The sequence below is a fragment of the Gracilinanus agilis genome, chromosome 3 (genome assembly GCF_016433145.1).
Source record: "Gracilinanus agilis isolate LMUSP501 chromosome 3, AgileGrace, whole genome shotgun sequence".
Classification (NCBI taxonomy): domain Eukaryota; kingdom Metazoa; phylum Chordata; class Mammalia; order Didelphimorphia; family Didelphidae; genus Gracilinanus; species Gracilinanus agilis.
In genome coordinates, this window is record NC_058132.1 from 334,619,041 (window position 1) to 334,639,838 (window position 20,798).

Below are 20,798 nucleotides of genomic sequence, written 5' to 3' on the forward strand. Positions count from 1 at the left end.
GTGTCTTTGTTAAAAAAAAACCCAAATGATGTCACAAGGAGTCAGACACACATTGTTCCTATCTAAATAAGTAAACCACTATGATTTATCTAATTTGTTTTATCTTCTCTAGTGCCTAGCACAGTGCTATGTAGATACATGCTTGTTGAATTGAACTGAATATCTCCATTTCCATGAAATTCCAGAAATTCCATGAAATTTGAATGTCAGAATTTCCATGTTAACTATTTGATGCAATATTGTCAACTCAAATAAAAAAGAATTAACACAGGCCTCATATTGACTTAGAAAATCACAAATTAACATCATCGATGTTGTATTATATCATTATTTATTTTATTAAACATTTCCCAGGGGCAGCTGGGTAGCTCAGTGGATTGAGAGCCAGGCCTAGAGATGGGAGGTTCTAGGTTCAAATCTGGCCTCAGACAATTCTCAGCTGTGTGACCCTGGGCAAGTCACGTGACCCCCATTGCCTACCCTTACCACTCTTCTGCCTTGGAACCAATACACAATATTGACTCCAAGACAGAAGGTAAGGGTTTAAAAAAAAATTTCCCAAATACAACTTAATCCGGTTGACCCACTGAGGAGTCTTGGGGAGTAGGGCACATTTACCTTCAGAGTTTAAGATCTCTGATTTTATATTTATGTATACATACACACACACACACACACACACACACATATATATATATATATATATATATATATATATATATATATATTACCAATGATTAGAGTCATAGTACAGAGAGCTATAAGGCCTTCTTATGCCTTCTTGATCTACCTTCTTATTTAACAGATTAAGAAATGAGGCTTAGACAGGTTACATGATTTGCCCAAACCCACATAATCAGATTGGAGATGCAACTTGAACCCAGCTCCTGTCATTCCTGAGACAGTACTCTCCATACTGCTTCTTTGGTGTCCAATTCAACAAGTATTAACCTCATTTTCAGAGCCCTCTATTACAGCCTTACAGATAAGACCCTAGGATTTGCCATCTTGCCATCCCTGAAAAGAAATACAGGGCATGTTCGATGAATGGAATCAGTATTCTTCATTATTTGTTCTGAATATTCCACTGTTTCCCATTATGAACCAAACTGTTTCTTAGCCAAACTGTTGGTTCTTCTAATATATTACAAAGATGACTTAGATATGTCCCCCAACATCCTGGGTTTCTCCTTTCACTAAGTTTTTTCACTTAGAGTTTAGGACTTAAGTTGTAACTATGGTGAGAAAAGACAGAGACAGGCTACTTTGTACACATGTAGGTGCATGTATCTGAAGAAGCCAGTGGATACAGGTTAGGGGGATACTTCCTGGCATGTCCAAGCATTTCATCAAATACACAGACATTATGAACAGAAAAAAAGTTGAGGAAACACTAACGTGTTCTCTTTTCTTCTCCTGGGAAAGTAGGTGAATAGTGATTAAACAGTAAAGATACCACACTTGTCTGTCAACTATCTACCTCCATTCTCCTCAGAAAACAATAAATTAGATAATGGCAATCCTACTGATTATTACAGAAAAGCACTGTTTCTCATGTAAAAATATGTAAAATGTACCAAACTTTGTGCCCAAAATAAATATTTAAAAATAAATTGATAGATGATAGAAGACAGATTGGAGAATTTTTTAAAAAGCAGGCAGATAGATAGAGAGATAAATAGATATACATATAGACAGACAGACAGACAAAGAGACAGACAGACAGATAGACAGAAACAGACAGACAGACAGATAGATAGATAGATAGATAGATAGATAGATAGATAGATAGTTAGATAGACAGATAGACAGACAGACTGATAGACAGACAGATAGAGACAAAGAGACAGACAGACAGAGACAGATAGACAGACAGAGATGGAGAGATAGAGATAGAGAGATATATAAATGGAGAGATAGAGGTAGAGAGAGATGGAGAGATAGATTGAGAGAGATAGGTAGATGGAGAGATAGAGAGATGGAGAGATAGATGATAGTAGAAAGATAGGTAAAAGACATATAATATGATAGTCAGAAGATAGGGGAAACAACTGCTAGTTGTGGTATGGATTGTATATTGAAGCTACCATTTTTACCATTCAGATCACATTTGGGACTCTGTCTTCCCTCCCATGGACTCTTAGATGTCATAAGTTTGCCTCCTACATTTTTCTCACCCTGTAGGGATATTCTACTTGGGAAAGGGATATACACTGGAGAGATGGATGCATAGATACCAAGAAGAGAATCTAAGTACCAAGTAGCCAATTCATTGTTCATCTGTGATTTAGAGCTGGGAAAGATCTAAGAGGTCATCAGGCCCAAACCCCTTCTTTTACAGATGAGGAAACTGAAACACCATAAAGTTAAGTGACTTGTGCAGGGTAATATAGCTATTAAATCCTTGACATGGGATTTGAACCTACATATTACAAATTTCAAATTCAGTGTCCTTGCCCACAATGCCATGCTGCCTTTCCACACTGGAAAGAACCCGATATGGCAACCACCCAAGACAAACAGAGACAAGGATATTAGACAGGCTGAGAATTCACAAATGGCTAAAGGGTTTTTATTTTTGTTTTTGGTAGGGGCAAGGGAAAGTGAGTTGTTGGTATTTTGTTTTGCTTTGCTCCCTTTTATGTCTTTATTTCCTGTTTTATTGACAGAACAGTGACTGGGGAATCACCAGAATGTCTCAAAGAGTGCTCCTGTTCTGATTCCGTCTTCCACCCTGTCTGTGGGTCCAATGGTAGAGAATACCTCTCCCCCTGCCATGCTGGTTGCACAAACTACAGCATGGTGATGGCAAAACAAGTGGTAAGGGGCAGCATGGATTCCAGGCAGGATAATGGTGATGCCCTAGGTTTCTGTCAGACTTTAAAGCTGCAAAGGACTTTCATAGATGTTATTTCATTTAATTCTTACCACCACTCAGGATGGGATTGGACATATGATTTCATTAGTAGAGGGAACTTCTGATGATAAAGCTACCAAGGCAGATTGGCATATTCTCTGCAACTTCTCACCTTAGAGAGCTGCTTGGGGAACTGGGAAGCTAAGTCATCCACCCAAGGTCATCCAGTCAGCATTTGTCAGATGCAGAACTTGAACTCAGATCTTCCTTGACTCTGATCCTGGTTTTCCATCTACTAGTACCAGCATTGCTATGGGATTTGCTATGGAAGAAACTGAGAGTCAGAGATATAAAATGGCTTTCCTAACGTGAAATGACAAATGGAGAAATGGAAGTTCCAACCCATGTCAACTGATATGCTAAGTCTCGTATTGTTCCTACTAGTGAGGCAGCAAGGTAGATAGCGTGCAGTGCAGAGAGTGCTGTGCTTGGGAGCAGGAAGACTTGAATTCAAATCTGTCCTTAGACATTGATTAGCTGTGTGACCCTGGGCAAGTCGCTTAACCTTTGTTACCCTAGTTTTCTCAACTATAAAAAGGGAACAATAATATCACCTACCTCCCAGGGTTCTTATAAGGATTAAATGAGATCATATTTGTAAAGCTCTTAGCAAAATGCCTGGCATATAATAAGTGCTTAATAAATGCTTCCTTCCTTCCTTCCTTCCTTCCTTCCTTCCACTCCCTCTCCCTTCCTCCTTTCCTTTCTACTTTTCTTCCTCCCTCCCTCCCTTCCTTCTTTTCATGAGTACTGACTTCCCCTGAAGCCTATGTCTGCACATCAACAGCTCTGCCAAGATATTCCCAAATGTTCCCAAATATCAACAAAATGGTAGTCAGTCCCTAAAATGGAAAAGAACCCTACCAGTGCAATACCAATGTCTTGGGTAACCCCCAAACCTTTTAAGACTCTTGTTATCACTAATAGAGCCAGGGTCTCTAAAGTATAAAGCTAAGTAAAGAGTTGGTGATTGGGGGCAGGTAGGTGGCTCAATGGATTGAGAACCAGGCCTAGAGACAGGAAATCCTGGGTTCAAATCTGACTTCAGACACTTCCTAACTATGTGACCCTGGGCAAATCTCTTCACTCCCATTGTCCAGCGCGTACCATCCTTCTGCCTTGGAACTAGTACTTAGAATAGATTCTGAGATGGAAGGTAAGGGTTAAAGGGGGAGGGGGAGTTAATGATTGATATATTAAAATCTTCCAGGACTCAGTTGAACATTGTTGTGTCCCCACCACCACCATGAGATTATGAGTTCACTGAGGGCAGACTTTTTTTACTTTCTTTGTATCCCCAATGCCTAAAGGCACAGTGAATGGCACATAGTAGATACTGAGGCACTTAGTTCTTGTTGACATGACTAAAAATCCATCTTTTACCTTTATCAATATAAGTAAAGTAGAGCCGAGAACAAAATACTCAGTTAGTCCAGTGCTGAGATCACAGAGAATAACTGAGGGAGATTCATAAAAGGACTGTTACATGTATTTGCAAGTACAATGATTTCTAAACTACTAATAAACTTTGTTTTTCTTCTTTTGTGATTCACCTCAAGAATTATTTCAACTGCTCCTGTATAGGTGACAATAACTCTTCAGCCAAGACAGGTTCATGTCCAGTCTCTTGTGCTCACTTGTTGCTCCCCACCATCTTCCTCATCTCATTTGCCTCACTGATTGCCTGCATTTCCCACAATCCTCTCTACATGATGGTCTTGAGGTAAGTGAACGTGAGAGTTCTGAAGTTTTTGGAGGCCACTTTTTATAGGATTTTGCTTCCTCTCCCTTGCCTTTTCTTTACACGTACATTGTCTTTTGCTTCTCCTTTTCATCATTTGTACAAAGTTCATCCATGGACTCCTGCCTTTGATGCAGCACTGGGTTCATGCTTTGGAAAGCACATTGTTTTAGGAGCTGGGGTACAAACCCTGCCTCTGATACTTCTCATCTATGACCTTGGACAAGTATCTTACAGCAATAATATGGCAGCAGTAGGAATAAGAATAGCTAACATAATCAAGCATCAATGGTTTGCAAAGCACTTTATAGATGTCATCGCATTTAATTCTTAAAAGAGCATTGTGAAGTAGGGGCTGATTTGATTGTTCTGTCATTTTTCAGTTGTATCTGACTCCTCATGGCCCCATTTGGGATTTTCTTGGCAAAGCTATTGGAGTGGTTCTCTAACTCATTTTATAGATGAGGAAACTGAGGCAAACAGGGTTAAGCAACTTGCCCAGGGTCATACAGTTAATACATATCTGAGGCCAAATTTGAATTCTGGAAAATTAGTTTTCCTGACTCCAGGATGGACATTCTATCTACTGAGCCACCCAGCTGCCTAAGAGGCTGATATTATCCCCATTTTTCTGAAGAAGAAACTGAAGCTAAGGGAAGTGAAGGGAATTGCCATGGGTCACATAGCTAATAAGGGTTAAATACTCTAATAAGGATTTAAACTCAGGTCTTAATGACCCTGCATCCAGGACTCTTAAACCACTATTTTAACCACTCTTAAACCTATTCCTGGGCCTCGTTTAACTCATCTGTAAAATGAGGGGGTTTGGACTACCTGGCCTTTGAGGTTCCTTCCAACTTTAAATCTTTGATCTTATGACTTAGATTTCAACCCAGCTTTGACTTCATGAATTAGTCTTAGACAGCTGCCCAAGACTGAAGGGAGTTAAGTATTGCCCACTGTCACACACTAATATGGCAAGCTTGTGGATAGAGTGTTGGGCCTGGAGGAGGAAGCCTCACCTACCTGAATTCAAATCTGGCCTCAGACACTTAATAGCTGGGCTAGTCACTTAACCCTGTTTGCCTCAGTTTCCTTATCTGTAAAATGAGCCAGAGAAGGGAATGGCAAACCACTTCAGTTTTTCTACCAAGAAAACTCCAAACAGAGTCATGAAGAGTTGGACACAATTGAAAAATGACTGAACAACAACAACAACAACAAAACAAGTACAATAACACATTTGAAGTGGAAGAGAGAGGATTTGAATGAGGTCTTCCTCTCTCCAGATCCAGCCCTCTGTGCCATGCTCTTTCTCATTCATTCTTCCCTTTGGCTGTCCCTAAAGCGGAATCTCATCTGCTTTTGGCCCCAGGACTTTTGTTTGAGACATGTGTAGGATTAAGGATTCAGGAAATGAAATAATTCCTTTGGCAAATAAATTAGGTGGGAAGATTCTATACTTGGGGTGGGGGGGGGCTGGAATTGTAAAAGTCTTAAAGAGATGGTGAGTTGGCAGAGGGGGGAAGGGAGGGAAAAGAGAAGACACAGATGAAAGGACAGCCCAAGCCATAGAGGAAAATTAAGAGACAGGAAAACTGTAACCCAAACCAGAGAGATAAAGAAAATCCGGAAATAACCCCAGAGTGAGGCCTTATGAGCCAAACTCAGGAGAAGAATGAGCAGTAAATCCTTAAGCAAGGAATGGAACAGTCCAGCCAAAGAGACAAAAAAAGGAGAAAGGAGTCAGGTTTCAGGTGGCATTGAAATGCTTCTAAAATGCTGTTTTTCAGGGGATGACCGTGGCATGACCTCACCCTAGTCCAACCAATTCAGTTCCTTCTTCTGATGCCTTTCTTCCTTTTCTCTGTTCCTTAGCCATATGTCCAAAATAACTTTTAATAGGATTTTTTGGTTTTTACCTTGTTTATTTACCCAATGACTGAATCTTCTTTGGAACCAAAAGGGATCAGCCAGATTCTGTTCCTTCCCAAGAAGAGGCAGGAACAGGAAGCTTTTGAGAACACAGTTTGGCTGTGGTACCATGATTAAGTCACTTCATGTTGACGGCCTTCCATTTTCTCATCTGTTAAGTGGGTTGACTTGACTAGAGGGGGTCCCTAAGGTCCCTAAGAAGATCCCTAGCTCTGGTATTAATTAGTTCTACAATTCTAAAGCCTGGATCTATTTCTTAGGAAGCCTCCAAAGTGGAGAGTTTCCCCTGATTCCAGCTTGACCCTTGATTCTAGCTTCATAATCAGATTCTACTGTAGTAGAGGGTAATTTTTCTAATCTACTTCTCCTTTTCAATAAAGCACGGAATTGTAGCTCTTAGAGCTAGAAAGGACCTTAGATGTCTAATCCAGCTAAGGCAGCTAGGTGTTTAAATGGATAGAGTACTTGTGCCTAGAATCTGAAAGATCTGAATTCAAATTCAACCTCAGATACTACCATTGTTGTTGAGTTGTTTCAACTCTTGTGACCCCATCTGGGGTTTTCTTAGCCAAGATACTGGAGTGGTTGACCAGTTCCTTCTCTGGATCATTTTACAGATGAGGAAACTGAAGCAAACAGGGTTAAGTGACTTTCCCAGAATCACTCAACTAGCTGAATTTGAACTCAGGAAGATGAAATGCTAGCTATTATTATTATTCTAACACCTGTTTTAAGCATGATTCCTCTCTATAAAACCTCCGAAAAGGTTAAAAGTGGATATTTTAACTTTTTTTCTATGTGTGTGTCACAGAAGTCTTAATTTGGTTTAGCATCTTAATTTGCTAAGACTTTTGGAACTCCCTAGAGAAGAGAGAGTGCCAAGGAGAAAGAGGTAATCAATAGCATCAAAGGCTGCAGAGAGGTCCAGAGGATGAGGACTGAGAAAGGACCATCATATTTGTCAGGAGATCATTGGTAACTAGAGAGAGTAGTTTTAGTTGTAAGATGCTGTCAGAAGCCAGATTGCAGAGTTAAGAAGAAATTGAGAGGGGAGACAGCTGAGTAGCTCAGTGGATTGAGAGCCAAGCCTAGAGATGGAAGATCCTGGGTTCAAATCTGAATTCAAACACTTCCTAGTTGTGTGACCCTGGAATTGCCTAGCCCTTACCATTCTTCTGCCTTGGAACCAATATACAGTATTTCTAAGATGGAAACGTAAGTCTTTAAAAAAAAAAAAGAGGAAGAAGAAATCAAGAGGAAAGGAAGCGGAGGCACTAATTGAAAGTGCCCTTCTTAAGGAGTCTAGAAACCACAAGGAGAGAAATTGGATGAAAGTGGGATAGAATATGATAGCAAAAGAGATATAGGATAAAAAGGGGAATCAGGTGAGGACTTTGAGCACAGGGGATATATGAGCAAGTTTATAAGCTGTAGAGAAGCAGCCAAAAGGGAGAAACTGAAGTTTAGTGAGAGTAGGGATGATAGGGGCAGCTAGATGGCACAGTGCCAGACTGGAGTGAGGGAGACCTGAGTTCATACCCAGTGTCAGACACTTACCAGCTGTGTGATCCCGAGAAAAACCACTTTTTGCCTCAGTTTCCTCATCTGTAAAATGAACTGGAAAAAGAAGTGGCAAAGTACTCCGGTATCTCTGCCAAAAAATCCCAAGGATGGTGTTGGTGTGCTATGTACTCCACAAAGTCACAAAGAGTCAGATCCTAATGAATGACTAAACAACAACAATAGGGATGATAGAGTAGGGCAATCTGCTGGAGGAGAAGGGATAGATCATCCGGAGATAGATACGATCACTTATACATGTGGAGGGTTCACTTTAACAAGGAGAAGGGAATCACTTCATCATGTGAGTATGGGATGAAGTAGAAGATAGTGAAGAGAAGGCAATATATTTAAGAGGTAGGACTTGAACTCACATCCTCCTGACACCAAGGGTAGCTCTCTCTGCACTACTCCAAGATGCCTCTAATCCCTCAATATTCTTGAATATCTTCAATGAAAAAAATTCACTCATTACCTTACTAGGCAGTCCCTTCTATTTTTTTTTATTTTAGATTTGTTTATTCGTTTTATTTGTTTACTACATTAAAATTCCCAGGAACTCGCTCCCTTTTTTCCCTGAACTAGAGAAAGCATCATTGTTTTTGTTATTTTTTGACTGAAAGTGTGATCTCATCAATGCTGTGTTCTCCAGGTGAGGGACTTCCTCCGCCAAAGCAAATCAGCTCCTTCTCTGCCATTTATAATCTCAGAGGGTTACCTAGGGACCCGAGAGATTAAGTGAAGTCACTGTGTGAAGTTCACATTGCCAATGTATATCAGAGGCAGAATTTAAATCCAGGCCTTCTGGTCTCCAAAGCCAGCTGCCCATCTACTATCACATTACCTCTCCCTCCTCACTTTTGAACAGCTGCATTTGCTAGAAAGTTCTTCCTTAGTTGGAGTTGAAATCTACAGCCCTGCTATGGCTTCTACGTATTGATCCCTCATTCTACTCTCTACATCTACCCAAAATATTCCTACCATTCCTTCCTCTGCTTTCAAGGTCTCCTTGTCTCTAAACAAACAAACAAACATAAATAGTCGAGTCATACTTATAGATTTATCATTACTGTTCACAAACATCTAGTTTTCTCCTGCTAGCCTCAGTTTCCCATCTTGCCAGAAACTCCCTTGGAGGATAAATAGAAGAGTGAAATCCCCAATTAGTCTATTTAACTATGGGTTAGCATTTCTGTAAATATTTGATGGGGGAAGAAAGAGTAAAATTAATCATTTAAATGATGTTTGAGGATTATCTGGGAAATCCTTTTATCCTTGTCCTCCATGGACATTAATGTACACAGACATAAATGAGCTTTATTTTAACAAGTTCACACCAAAGATCTTTAATTCTCAAAATAGAGGAGATTTAATCCTGATAGTGGATCATCAAATTCTACTTTTAGAGCTATACAGGACCTTAAATTAATTTAATCCAATCTTCTTATTTTCTGGAAAAGTAAAAGAGGCCCAGAGAGATTAGCTGACTTTTCCACAGTCACTTAAGTAGTAGTAAATGGTGTAACAGGATTTCCAACCCAGATCCTCCAAATCCAGAACTCTTTCCACTGTGCCAGCCTGAAAAGATTCATTCATGCATACAGGCATACATTCATTTATTTTTCCATAAAGCAAACACTTAATACACTAAATGAGACCCCCCCTAAAAAATAGAATATTAAAGAGTCCTTGTCCTCATAAACGAAGGGAAAAATACAGGATTTGGGAATTGAGACAATTCCAATGCCTTTATAAACCAGGCCACTAAAAACTATTAGTAGGTGGGAATAGAGGTTTCTATTTTGCTCATGTTGAATATAGATGACAAGACATCGTGAGAGTTGTTGCCCTGTTCTCAGGATAAATTGCCGATATTTAATTTGATTGTGCTTGAATATTAAACAGATGATTTTATATTTGTTCTTGGAGATAATAGGGAGCTACTGTGGTTGATTCAATGGGAGGTGAGGTGGCAGTTTATTGTTACAAAATATTTGACATATTTTACCTCATTAGAGCCTCACTGCATCTTTATGACATAGCTAAGGCAGCTAGGTGGCCCCGTGGATAGAGTGCTGTGCCTCTTCCTGAATTCAAATACGGCCTCAGACATTTACTAGATGTGTGACCCTGAGCAAGTCACTTAACCTTATTTGCCTCAGTTTCCTTATCTGTCAAATAATGAGCTGGAGAAGGAAATGGCAAAGCACTCCAGTGTCTTTGCCAAGAAAACCCCATTATATGATTGGGGGGAGGGTTGGTTTTAAAAGATTACTCTATTATAAATATGAATAATATGGAAATAAGTTTTGAGTAATAATGCATGTATAATCCAGTGGAATTGCTTGTCAGCTCCAGGAGGTGGGAGGGAAGAGGTGAGGGAGAGAACATGAATCATGTAACTATGGAAAAATATTCTAAAAAAAATAAAGTTTAAAAAAAAAGAAAACCTCATATGGGGTTACAAACTGAAATAACTAAATAACAACACTGGTCAGATCAACTACTAAACTACTAAACTACTAACTACTAACCAGGTTGTTTTTCTCTCTCCATACCTGCCTTTTCCCAAGCACAGTCCCTCCAAGGTGGATTCTGCCTGGACCCTGACATGCCTTAGAAGGCTCCTGTAAAGCAATGCCCTATGACAAACTTCTTTGGTGGAGTTTGCTGTAGAGAGGCAGGTTCTGACTTGTGGGATGCCGGCTCCAGATTCCCAAGTGAAAGCAGCAGACCTACATTCTTTCAGGCCTAACTCTTGTTTTCCTCCGTAGGGTAGTGAATCAAGAAGAAAAGTCATTTGCTATAGGTGTCCAGTTCTTACTGATGAGGCTGTTGGGTAAGTGTCTGAGTACTCCCTTCATAATGTTAGTCATTTATTAAATGCCTGCTATGTGCTAGTCACTAGGCTAAGCATCAGGGATTATAAAGAAAGGTAAATGCTAGCCCTTACCCTTATGGAGACAACATACAAACAGCTAGGTACCAAAAGGGTATATCCAGGATAAACTGGAGACAATTCTCAGAGAAGGCATTAGCATTAAGGGAAGTTGAGAAAGGTTTGTTTTGTGTTTGGTTTGCTTTTGTTTTTGTTTTTGTTTTTTTGCAGAAGGTGGGACTTTAGCGAAGACTGGAAGGAAGCCAGGGAAGCCAAGAGACAGGAATAAGGAGGGAAGAAGGCCCTGGCATGGGGGATATTCAGGGAAAGTGTTTAGAGTTTGGGAGAGAGTATGTGGTATGGGGAAGAGCAAAGATCCGAGTGTCACCAAACTACAGAAGTTATAAGTAGACTAGAAAGATAGGGAGGAACCAAGTTATAAAGTGCTTTAAAAACCAAATAGATGATTTTATATTTGATTCTAGAGGTAATAGGGAGCCACTGGAGTTGATTGATCCCAACTTAGAGAGAGGGGGTGACAGTTTATTGTTACAAATATTTGATATTTTATCTCATTTAGGGTCTCACCACATCTTTTTTACATAGTTAGGGTACGTATCCTCCTCCCTATTTTTCAGATGAGTAAATTGAAGCTGAACATATAACTATTAAGTGTTAGGTCTCTGATCCCTTTATCTAATCCAAATGCTCTTTCTTCTATCTCATGCTGCACCATCATACCACAAATAACTTTGGGAAAAGGTTGCCCAGGCTGGAAGGATTCTGAAGGGTGACCCAGACTGAACAGGAAAGTAGAAATAGAGTTAAGACTGAGTAGACAATATGGGTAGTAGTCTAGAATGCAACTCATGACAGGGCATTAAGAGAGAAACATCTTCAAATTTATGTGATAAGGTTTGACCATTGCATGAAAAATTATTTGACAAAAAGAACCCCCCACAGTAGCCCCCTGCTCCCAACTGGACTCTACACCTTCAGTCTGGCTGACCTACTGCTATCCCACAGAGCCTGGGAACCCAAGAAGCTGTAGAAATCACAGGTGACTAAGCAGGCCTGTCCTCTGTCCTAAGGCTCCTATAGTTACTGGTCCTTCTTAGAATGTCCCTGCCAGATGCATTTTTGCAATCAGCCTGAAAGCTGTTTTACTTGAATGCAGTGATTCTAGGGACTAGAGTCCTTCATGGAAGTCTTAAATCAGCCATTCAGTGTAAAGCATAGGCCTTTATTTGTCACTATTGATCTCACCCAAGGGAAGGCTTAACTTGGGAAATCTAAAGGTGGGAGAATGGAAGGGGAGGCAGAGACAAGGACATTTAAGGCAGCCCTTCCTACCCACCCTCATCCTTAAATGGGACATCAATTGACATCTTTGAATCAGGAAAGAGAATGGTGAGGTTAACTGGGAATGTCTCTAATGCATGATGCTCTTTAGACTCTTGATAGAGGAAGGGGCTCCATGATGCTCCTCTTTGAACTTGGTGCATTCTTGCACAAACCTACATCTTTGACATACTGGATCTGGCATTGGTCCTTGCTTCTAAGGAAAACAGATATATAAAAAGCTCAGGAGTCATGAGAAGAGATTGGTTCTCTAGCTCAGGGGCAGCAATAGAAAAAGACACTAAACCACAAAGAAGGGTTCTTCTTTTATTTACTTATCTATGTTTTATTTTATTTTGTTAAATATTTCTCAATTACATTTTAATTTGGCTTCCACTGTGCTCAGGAGAATTGTGGGCAGTTACGAGGACACTTCTGCTCTAGCAAGAACATATGACTGAGTCCCATCTCTGATGACATGGGCAGCTGTGGGCCATATTTAACACCTTTGGTCTAGAATTCCATAAAGGGTAAAACGAATCGGAAATAAAGACAAAAATTAGAGTAGAATTCATTGAGCTTCAGAGGTCATTAAGCCTGAAGGAAGAGTGGTATTAAAAATAAACCTTTAGCTTGATGTCCCAGTGACCACCTTCTCTCTTATGGGAGGAGTAAGACAGAAAAAGAGAGACAGAGTCAGAGAGATAGAGATAGAGATAGAGATAGAGAGAGAGAGAGAGAGAGAGAGAGAGAGAGAGAGAGAGAGAGAGAATGGGAAATGAAAAGGAAAAAACCTTTGACAAAAGAAAAAGAAAAAAGGAAACTTATCCAACAGGAAACACAGAAAAAAATCACAACATAAAACATTCCAAAAGATTCTAGGGATACAATTTCTACAGAAGTGTATGCTGAAGAATACTAAAAGAAACACATAAAAAAGAAATTAAATTAGCTAATGAATTCATTAAAGGAAGAGTCTCACGGAGGAGGTGGAAAGGGGGACACATAGGAAGAGATAAGAGTACAATTTTGCTTTTAAAAATTAAGTAGCAAAATTAATAAAATAACATCAATGGAAGCAGCAAATAGAACAAATATAGTCGAGCGAAGCTTAATGGATGATAAAATCAACTAAAGGACAAGTTTTGAATATAAAAGACAAATTTTAAAGCAACTAATGAATATACAGGGAAAAATAAAATACTTGGAAGATAAAACAAGATGTTTGAACTGTAGAGACATTGAGCTCCCAAAGAGGTATGAAGACAGAAAGTTAAAACAAAACAAAACAAAAAAGACATTGTATTTGAGGAACTAATTAGAGAAAACTTCCCAGAATGGACAAGAATAGGCATCACTTTGCAAGTTCAAAGAATTCATTGACTCTCAGGATGGAGAAATCTTCAATACAAGTCTCCAAAGCAAGTAATTATTAAATTTCAAAATTATAAAGGCAGGAAGACTTTTTTAAGTGTAAAGAAAAAAAGGAAAAATTGCCCACAAAAAATTTGGAATATTATTAGACATCTCAATAATAACAATGAAAAAGACAAAAACTAGACAAAAATATACCCAAGTCTTAAAGGCATAGGATTAGAACCCAAAATTATATATACCACAAGCCTTAGCATATCATTTAAAGGCAGAAGAGGATCTTTTAAAAATTAACAAAACCTCAGAGATTTTATGAACAAAACCCCACAATTAAAAAATCCCTGCAAGCAGATGAGGAAGAGTTCCAGAGAGGCTGAACAATCAGAACTTAACAAAATAATAATATACTTTAAGTGTCTAACTACCAAGTACTGAGATCACCAAAAAGAGGTAGACAAAAGTATTTAAAGGAGAGAGAGAAGTGTCAAATCAGTGCTTGAATTGTTTGTTTGTTTTTCGTATTATAGGGGTGACTAAATGGTCAGTGGATAGAGAATCAGGATTGAAGATGAGAGGTCCTGGGTTCAAATGTGACACCCCCTGAGCAAGTCACTTAATCCCCTTTGCCTAGCCCTTACTGTTCTTCTGCCTTGGAATCAATATTTAGTACCAATTTGAAGACAGAATGTAAGGGTTTAAAATTTTTTGTTAATGTACTATAATTAAGAGTTAAATGTCTCCTTTTTTACAAATATAAAGGTGTTTAAAATTGACAAAAAAGAATAACTTCCAACAAGGCAGAAAAGGAAAAGAACTGGTGAACCCCAGATCTGACAAGCAATAATAGAATATTTAATGATAATAGAATAATAATGATAATAGAAATATCACAGATTAAAATATACAAGATGTATACAAGGATATAGAATAGGGACATTTTTAGCATTGATTCCCCACATTAGTGAGAGAAAGGGAAGAATAAGAACATTGTCTTCAACTAAAGCAGGGGTTCTTAACTGTTTTTTTCATGGGTCATTTGGCAGCCTGATCGTATCTCTGGGTCCCTTCTCAGAATAACATTTTTAAAGACACACAAGCATTTATTAAACAACTATTATTTACCAGTCACTGTTCTAATCACTAAATTACAAAGAAAACAATTTATACAGAAACTCAGTTTTCACAGAAATTTTTTAAAAACCAAAATCATAGACGGCAGATTAAGAATCACTGATCTAATGGCATTAGCAAAAGAACAAAGTAATTATCTAAAGGAGTATGGGAAAAGGGAGCTGTTAAAAATTAAAAGCAGAAATAAATGAAAAAAATGTTTAATTGAACTAATAAATAAAACCAAGAGCTGGTTATTCTGAAATGATCAATTACCACTTCCTATAAGAGGTCTTTGCCAATAACCTCAATTATTAGTAACCTCTCCTCCCAGCTTTGAAATTATTTTGTTGTCTACTTTGTATTCATTTTTTAAATTGAATTGTATCTACATGAGTTACTTTCCCTGAGGAATGTAAGGTCCTCAAGGGCAGGGACTACTTTGTTTTTGGTTGTGTGTCTCTAGTTCCTAGTGCAATATTTTTTGCCTTTAATGCTTAATAAATGCTTGTGAAATGAATGAATGACTAAAAATGCTGATGACAAATCATAAACATCAACCAAAAAATACAATAAATACAAAAGAAATGGAAAATGCCATCATAGAATTTTAGCTACATGCGTATAGCTAATGAATTAGAAGAAATGAAAACAAATGGATAATTATGCATAAAGTACCAAAATTCAGAAGAAAACTGATAAGTGGAAAGTTACTCTACACACACACACACACACACACACACACACACACACACACACACACATAAATTCTCTTCTAAATGGATTCATGGATGAATTTTCTAAACTTTCAAAAAATGACCATCACTGTATTATAGAGGTTAGTGATCATATGAGATTATCTGATCATAGATTCAGAGCTGGAAGAGGCCTCAGAAGCAGCTCAGGATTGAAGTGGATAGTGTGCTGGATCTGGAGTCAGGACAATCTGAGTCAAAATCTAGCCTCAGACATTTACTAGCTGTGTGACTCTGGGCAAGTCCCTTAACCCCCATTGCCTAGTCTTGGAACTAAGTACCTAGTACTAATTCTAAGATTGTAGGTAAGGGTTTTATTTTTTTTTAAAGAAGTTAATACATAAAATTGTTCCAATTATCTTTTTAAATGAATCATCATCTATAGAAAGCTGAAAATGGATACAAGTAAAAACAATGACTCTATCATCACTTCCTTGAAAAATTTAACTGATGAAAAACAGTAACCATGATGAAGAAGATAACAGTATCCAGAGACTTGCTTAGCAAAAACAACAATATGGGGTGACAGTTATTATCATCTAACGGAGGTGATAAAGACCATGGACTGGGCTGTGATAGTGGAGGAGAGATTTGACAGAGTCAAGTCACTCTGTCACTTTGGAAGAAATGACAGACAATGACAGATTAAATATAGGGGATAAAGAAGAAGAAAAGTCAAAGATGATGAGATTTCTAGCCAGGTCAATCAGTCAATTAGCTTTTATTAAGCACCTATTATGTGTCAGACACTGTACTAAGCAGTGAAAATACCAAAAAAAAAAAGGCAAAAGATGGTTTCCACCCTTAAAGAGCTCATAACTTCATGGGGGAGACAACATAGACACAACAAATAAAAATATATATATATATATATGTGTGTGTGTGTGTGTGTGTGTGTGNAAAAACAACAATATGGGGTGACAGTTATTATCATCTAACGGAGGTGATAAAGACCATGGACTGGGCTGTGATAGTGGAGGAGAGATTTGACAGAGTCAAGTCACTCTGTCACTTTGGAAGAAATGACAGACAATGACAGATTAAATATAGGGGATAAAGAAGAAGAAAAGTCAAAGATGATGAGATTTCTAGCCAGGTCAATCAGTCAATTAGCTTTTATTAAGCACCTATTATGTGTCAGACACTGTACTAAGCAGTGAAAATACCAAAAAAAAAAAGGCAAAAGATGGTTTCCACCCTTAAAGAGCTCATAACTTCATGGGGGAGACAACATAGACACAACAAATAAAAATATATATATATATATATATGTGTGTGTGTGTGTGTGTGTGTATGTATATATATATATATATATATATATGTGTGTGTGTATATATATATATATATATATATATATATACACAGTAGAAATAGAAGATTACAGGAAAAAAGACACTAGAATTAAAGAGGATTGGGAGTTGGAGCTTGAAGGAAACCAGGGTAGCCAGGCAGTGGAGATGAAAAAGGAGAGAATGTCAGGTAAGGGAGACTAGAAGAATGTTGTGACACCCTAGAAGAAATGGGACAATTTGGAAATGGTGCTGGTATGAAGAGTTCAGTTTGGTACTTGTTGATTTTAAGGCAATAGTGGGATATTTAGGTGGAAATTTTTTGTAGGCCATAAGATTAGAGATTTAAGGATAAATTGGGTCTTAGAGATCATTTAGTCCAAAGATGTCAAATTTGCAGCCCATAAAACTCACTGGGAAAGGGACAGCTAGGTAGCACAGTGGATAGAGAACCAAGCCTGGAGTTTAGAGGACCTGACTTCAAATCTGGCCTCAGACACTTCCTAGCTTTGTGATCCTGGGCAAGTCACTTAACTGCAATTGCCTGGCCCTTATAGCTCTTCTGCCTTAGAATCAATAAAACAAAAGATAAGGGTTAAAAAATGTAATTGGGAAATGTCTAAAAACTTAAGCAAAAATATAATACAACATAGATGTTAGTTTGTGGCTCCCTAAGCCAATATGTTATCCACAAGGATCTATTTGCTATTTGAGTCTGACACCACTGATGTAGTCCACCCTCCTCTTTTTACATATAAGGGAACCAAGGCTTATTATTAAATAATTTGCCGTAAGACACACATGTAACAAGTAGCAGAGCAGGGATAAAAAAAAATTGATAGAAATGAGAGTGGGAATAATTGAGATTGCACCCAGTTTTAAGAAAGGAATGGACAGATATAGTGAAAGATAGTGGGTATAGACCACACAGACTCAAGAAGTTTGGCAGTGAAAGGAAAGACAGCAATTTTTAGGGATGATGGATCACATCAATTCAAGAAACATTTATTAGGCACCTGCTATGTGCAAGACGCTGTCTCTGTCCAAGACGTTGGAAGTTTTCAGTGACAGAGATTTGAATATGCTTGAAGACATAAAGGAGCCACTGAAGAGGCTGAAAGAAAAGGCTGAAGAATCTAGGTAAAAAGGAGATCATTATAGAAATGGGATCCTGGAGCAAGTAGAAGGGATCCAGAGTGGGGTCCAGAGTGAAGGAGTTAGCTATAGAGTGGGAAGAAACCTTCTCCTCTAATGCTGGAAAAAGGAAAGAGTAAAGGACCAATGTAGGGATAATAAGAAGATGGAAGTATTTGAGAGTTTGAACCAGATGGTCTCCAATCTTCTCTGAAAAGCAGAAAGTGAAATCCTTTATTTAAACAGAAGGATTATATCAGAAGAAAAACAAAGAAATGACTATCTAGGAGAATAGGAAAAAAATAATAACATTCTTTTTAGGAGTTGTTTGGAAAAACCATTAGAAATGTTCAGAGTTAGAGGAAGTATTGTGGAATCTGGGGTTCTTTCCACATCATCACCCTGTTGTTATTGTCTTCTCTTCCTTGGTCAAGTGGACTGGTTAGTTTCCCTCTTACCTTATCAGACTTGTTCTCATTATAACTCCTTGTTTTCATTCATTCCTAACTTTCTCTAAAAACCTCATGTGGAGACTGAAACTTTCCATTCTAGACATAGCTTAAAAGGCAGTTTAAATCTGAGCTACAGAAATTGAGTCCTTACTACCTTCAGTGAACTTGGAAAAAAAAAATAGACCTTTTCTGTGGCTACAAGTATTTAGAAGGTTTGTTTCGGGGGAGTTTTTTTTTTCCCCCTTCCTTTTTTCATCCTGATTTTGAGCTCAGATAACTCCAAATGACCAAAGTTATAAAGTTCAGGCTTGGCAGGATTGTACTCATAACCAAAGAATGCAACTCAGGTCTAACAGAAAAAGGACTTCGTATTTTTAAAGTTGGGCAGGTTTAAAATTACAACGCATCCTGATAGAAACTTTCCCCCTCTGGACTTAGTTTCAGGCCAAGCAAGGTCAAGATTATGATTCTTCATCCTTGTTACCTTCTCTCTCGTAGAAACATGGTGGTAAACATGGAGGGTCAGAGAGAAGAACCAGCTTCTTCTTAATTCACTTCAGCATCGGTCTCAGAGAAGCTTCCTCCAATTACCTCTGAGCTCTTTAGTTCTGGTTAGGGCAGCTTAAGAGAGCCCTCAGACCTGTGACTAGACAGAACCATATGACTGCTCAGTATTATAATATCTTTTAAAGGATACCAATTTGCCTGTCATTTCATTGTTACTAGAAGGGAAGGGAATATTCTACATTCTTGAAAATTTAGCCAGAGGTTACCATTACTAGTGAATTTCCAGGCACAGTTTGTATAATTCTGAGTATACAAAGAGAAGCAGAATAATACCTGTCCTTGAGGAGGCAACATTCTACTGGAGGAAACAATACATACACATATATGTATAATAAAAAAATACAGTGTGTCCCCAAAGTCTGAGTGCCATCTTAAGCTTATTACTTTGTATTTAGTCTCCTTGTAAGGGATGTAGCCATCAATAAAACAGAGAGACAAGGGCTTGCCCCCTTTCCATGCTTAGAGGCATCTGCAGGAAGGCTTCCAAAAGGTCTTCTGAGCTCCTAGGCAAATCCCAAGCGCAGCTTTTAATGATATTTTCGAATTTTTCTATTGACACTTAACCCAACTTCTGTGACTCATTGTGCGTTGAATGAATATGTCCCTAGTCTGTTTCTCTCTTTTGTTGTGAGTTCATGAAAAGATATTTTTCTTTAACAAGCCCATTGCAATTTCCTTGGGGAACAGAGTCATTCTGTGATGGGATTCCTGTTCCCTTTCCCTTAAAAAAATGTCCTCCAAGGTAACTACATCATTTGGGAGAGGAGGGCCCAGGGATGCAAAGATTCCTTACCTCTTATGACAAATATTCAACCTGGAATTTTCTGATTGTTTTTTCTTCCTTGTCTCCTGGCAGCTTGGTTGCCTGCACCAGCCTTGTATGGCCTGACTTTTGATTATGCCTGCATTTGGTGGATGAAATTGTGCTCAGGGAAGAAAGGGGCCTGCGCTTATTATGACAACCAATCTCTTCTCAACAGGTGACATAAATGGAGGGATGCCTGCATGAGTGGTATAGGGGCAGGATTTATCCAGATTTGCCCATTGTAGATCTATCAGTAGAGGGCGGGATGGGAATAAGCATTTGTATAGCACCTACTGTGTGCCAGACACACTATGCTAAACACTTTACAAATATTATTTCAAATGATCCTCAAAACAACCTCACAACAATCCCCACAACCACCTCTGAGGTAGGTGCTTTATGATTCCCATTTGTAGCTGAGGAAACAGAAACAGGCAGAGGTTTAGTAACTTGCCCAAGGTCACAGAGCTAGTAAGTACCTGGGACTGGATTTGAACTCAAACCATGGTGATTCCAGGCCCAATATTCTAGCTACTGCACCACCAGCTACAATAGGTCTAAATGAAATAAATCTGTTTCGGTTTGTTTTTTTTCTTTTTTTATTGTTAAGGGTCAGAGAAGAGAGGGAAGGATTATAGGATCATAGATTTAAAGCTGGAAGGAAACTTAGAAGCCATCCAGACAATCTTCCTCGTTTTATAGATGAGGAAACTGAGTCTTCTTGCCCAATGTCACACAGGTATTAAGTAAGTTTGAAACAGGATTTAAACTCATGTCTTCCTGACTCTAAGCCATAGGTAAAACAAGAGATGAGAAAAGAGCAGATATATCTTGATCCTTGTAGGGAGGAGGGAGAGAATTTGAATTTCTAAGTTTTAGAACACTAATGTTAAAAATTGTTTTTACATGTAATTGGAAAAAATAATTTCTTAAAAAACAA

General features: G+C 38.5%; 1 protein-coding gene across 1 annotated transcript in view; it reads left to right on the forward strand.

Moving 5' to 3' along the window:
- Positions 1–20,798, forward strand: part of SLCO2A1 (solute carrier organic anion transporter family member 2A1) — a 146,997-nt gene that overhangs the window by 123,358 nt on the left and 2,841 nt on the right. Inside the window, exons 10-13 of the mRNA XM_044670003.1 lie at positions 2,670–2,820; positions 4,477–4,640; positions 10,928–10,992; positions 19,910–20,033. Coding sequence (XP_044525938.1) covers positions 2,670–2,820; positions 4,477–4,640; positions 10,928–10,992; positions 19,910–20,033 — 504 coding nt within the window. The remainder of the gene's footprint in view (positions 1–2,669; positions 2,821–4,476; positions 4,641–10,927; positions 10,993–19,909; positions 20,034–20,798) is intronic.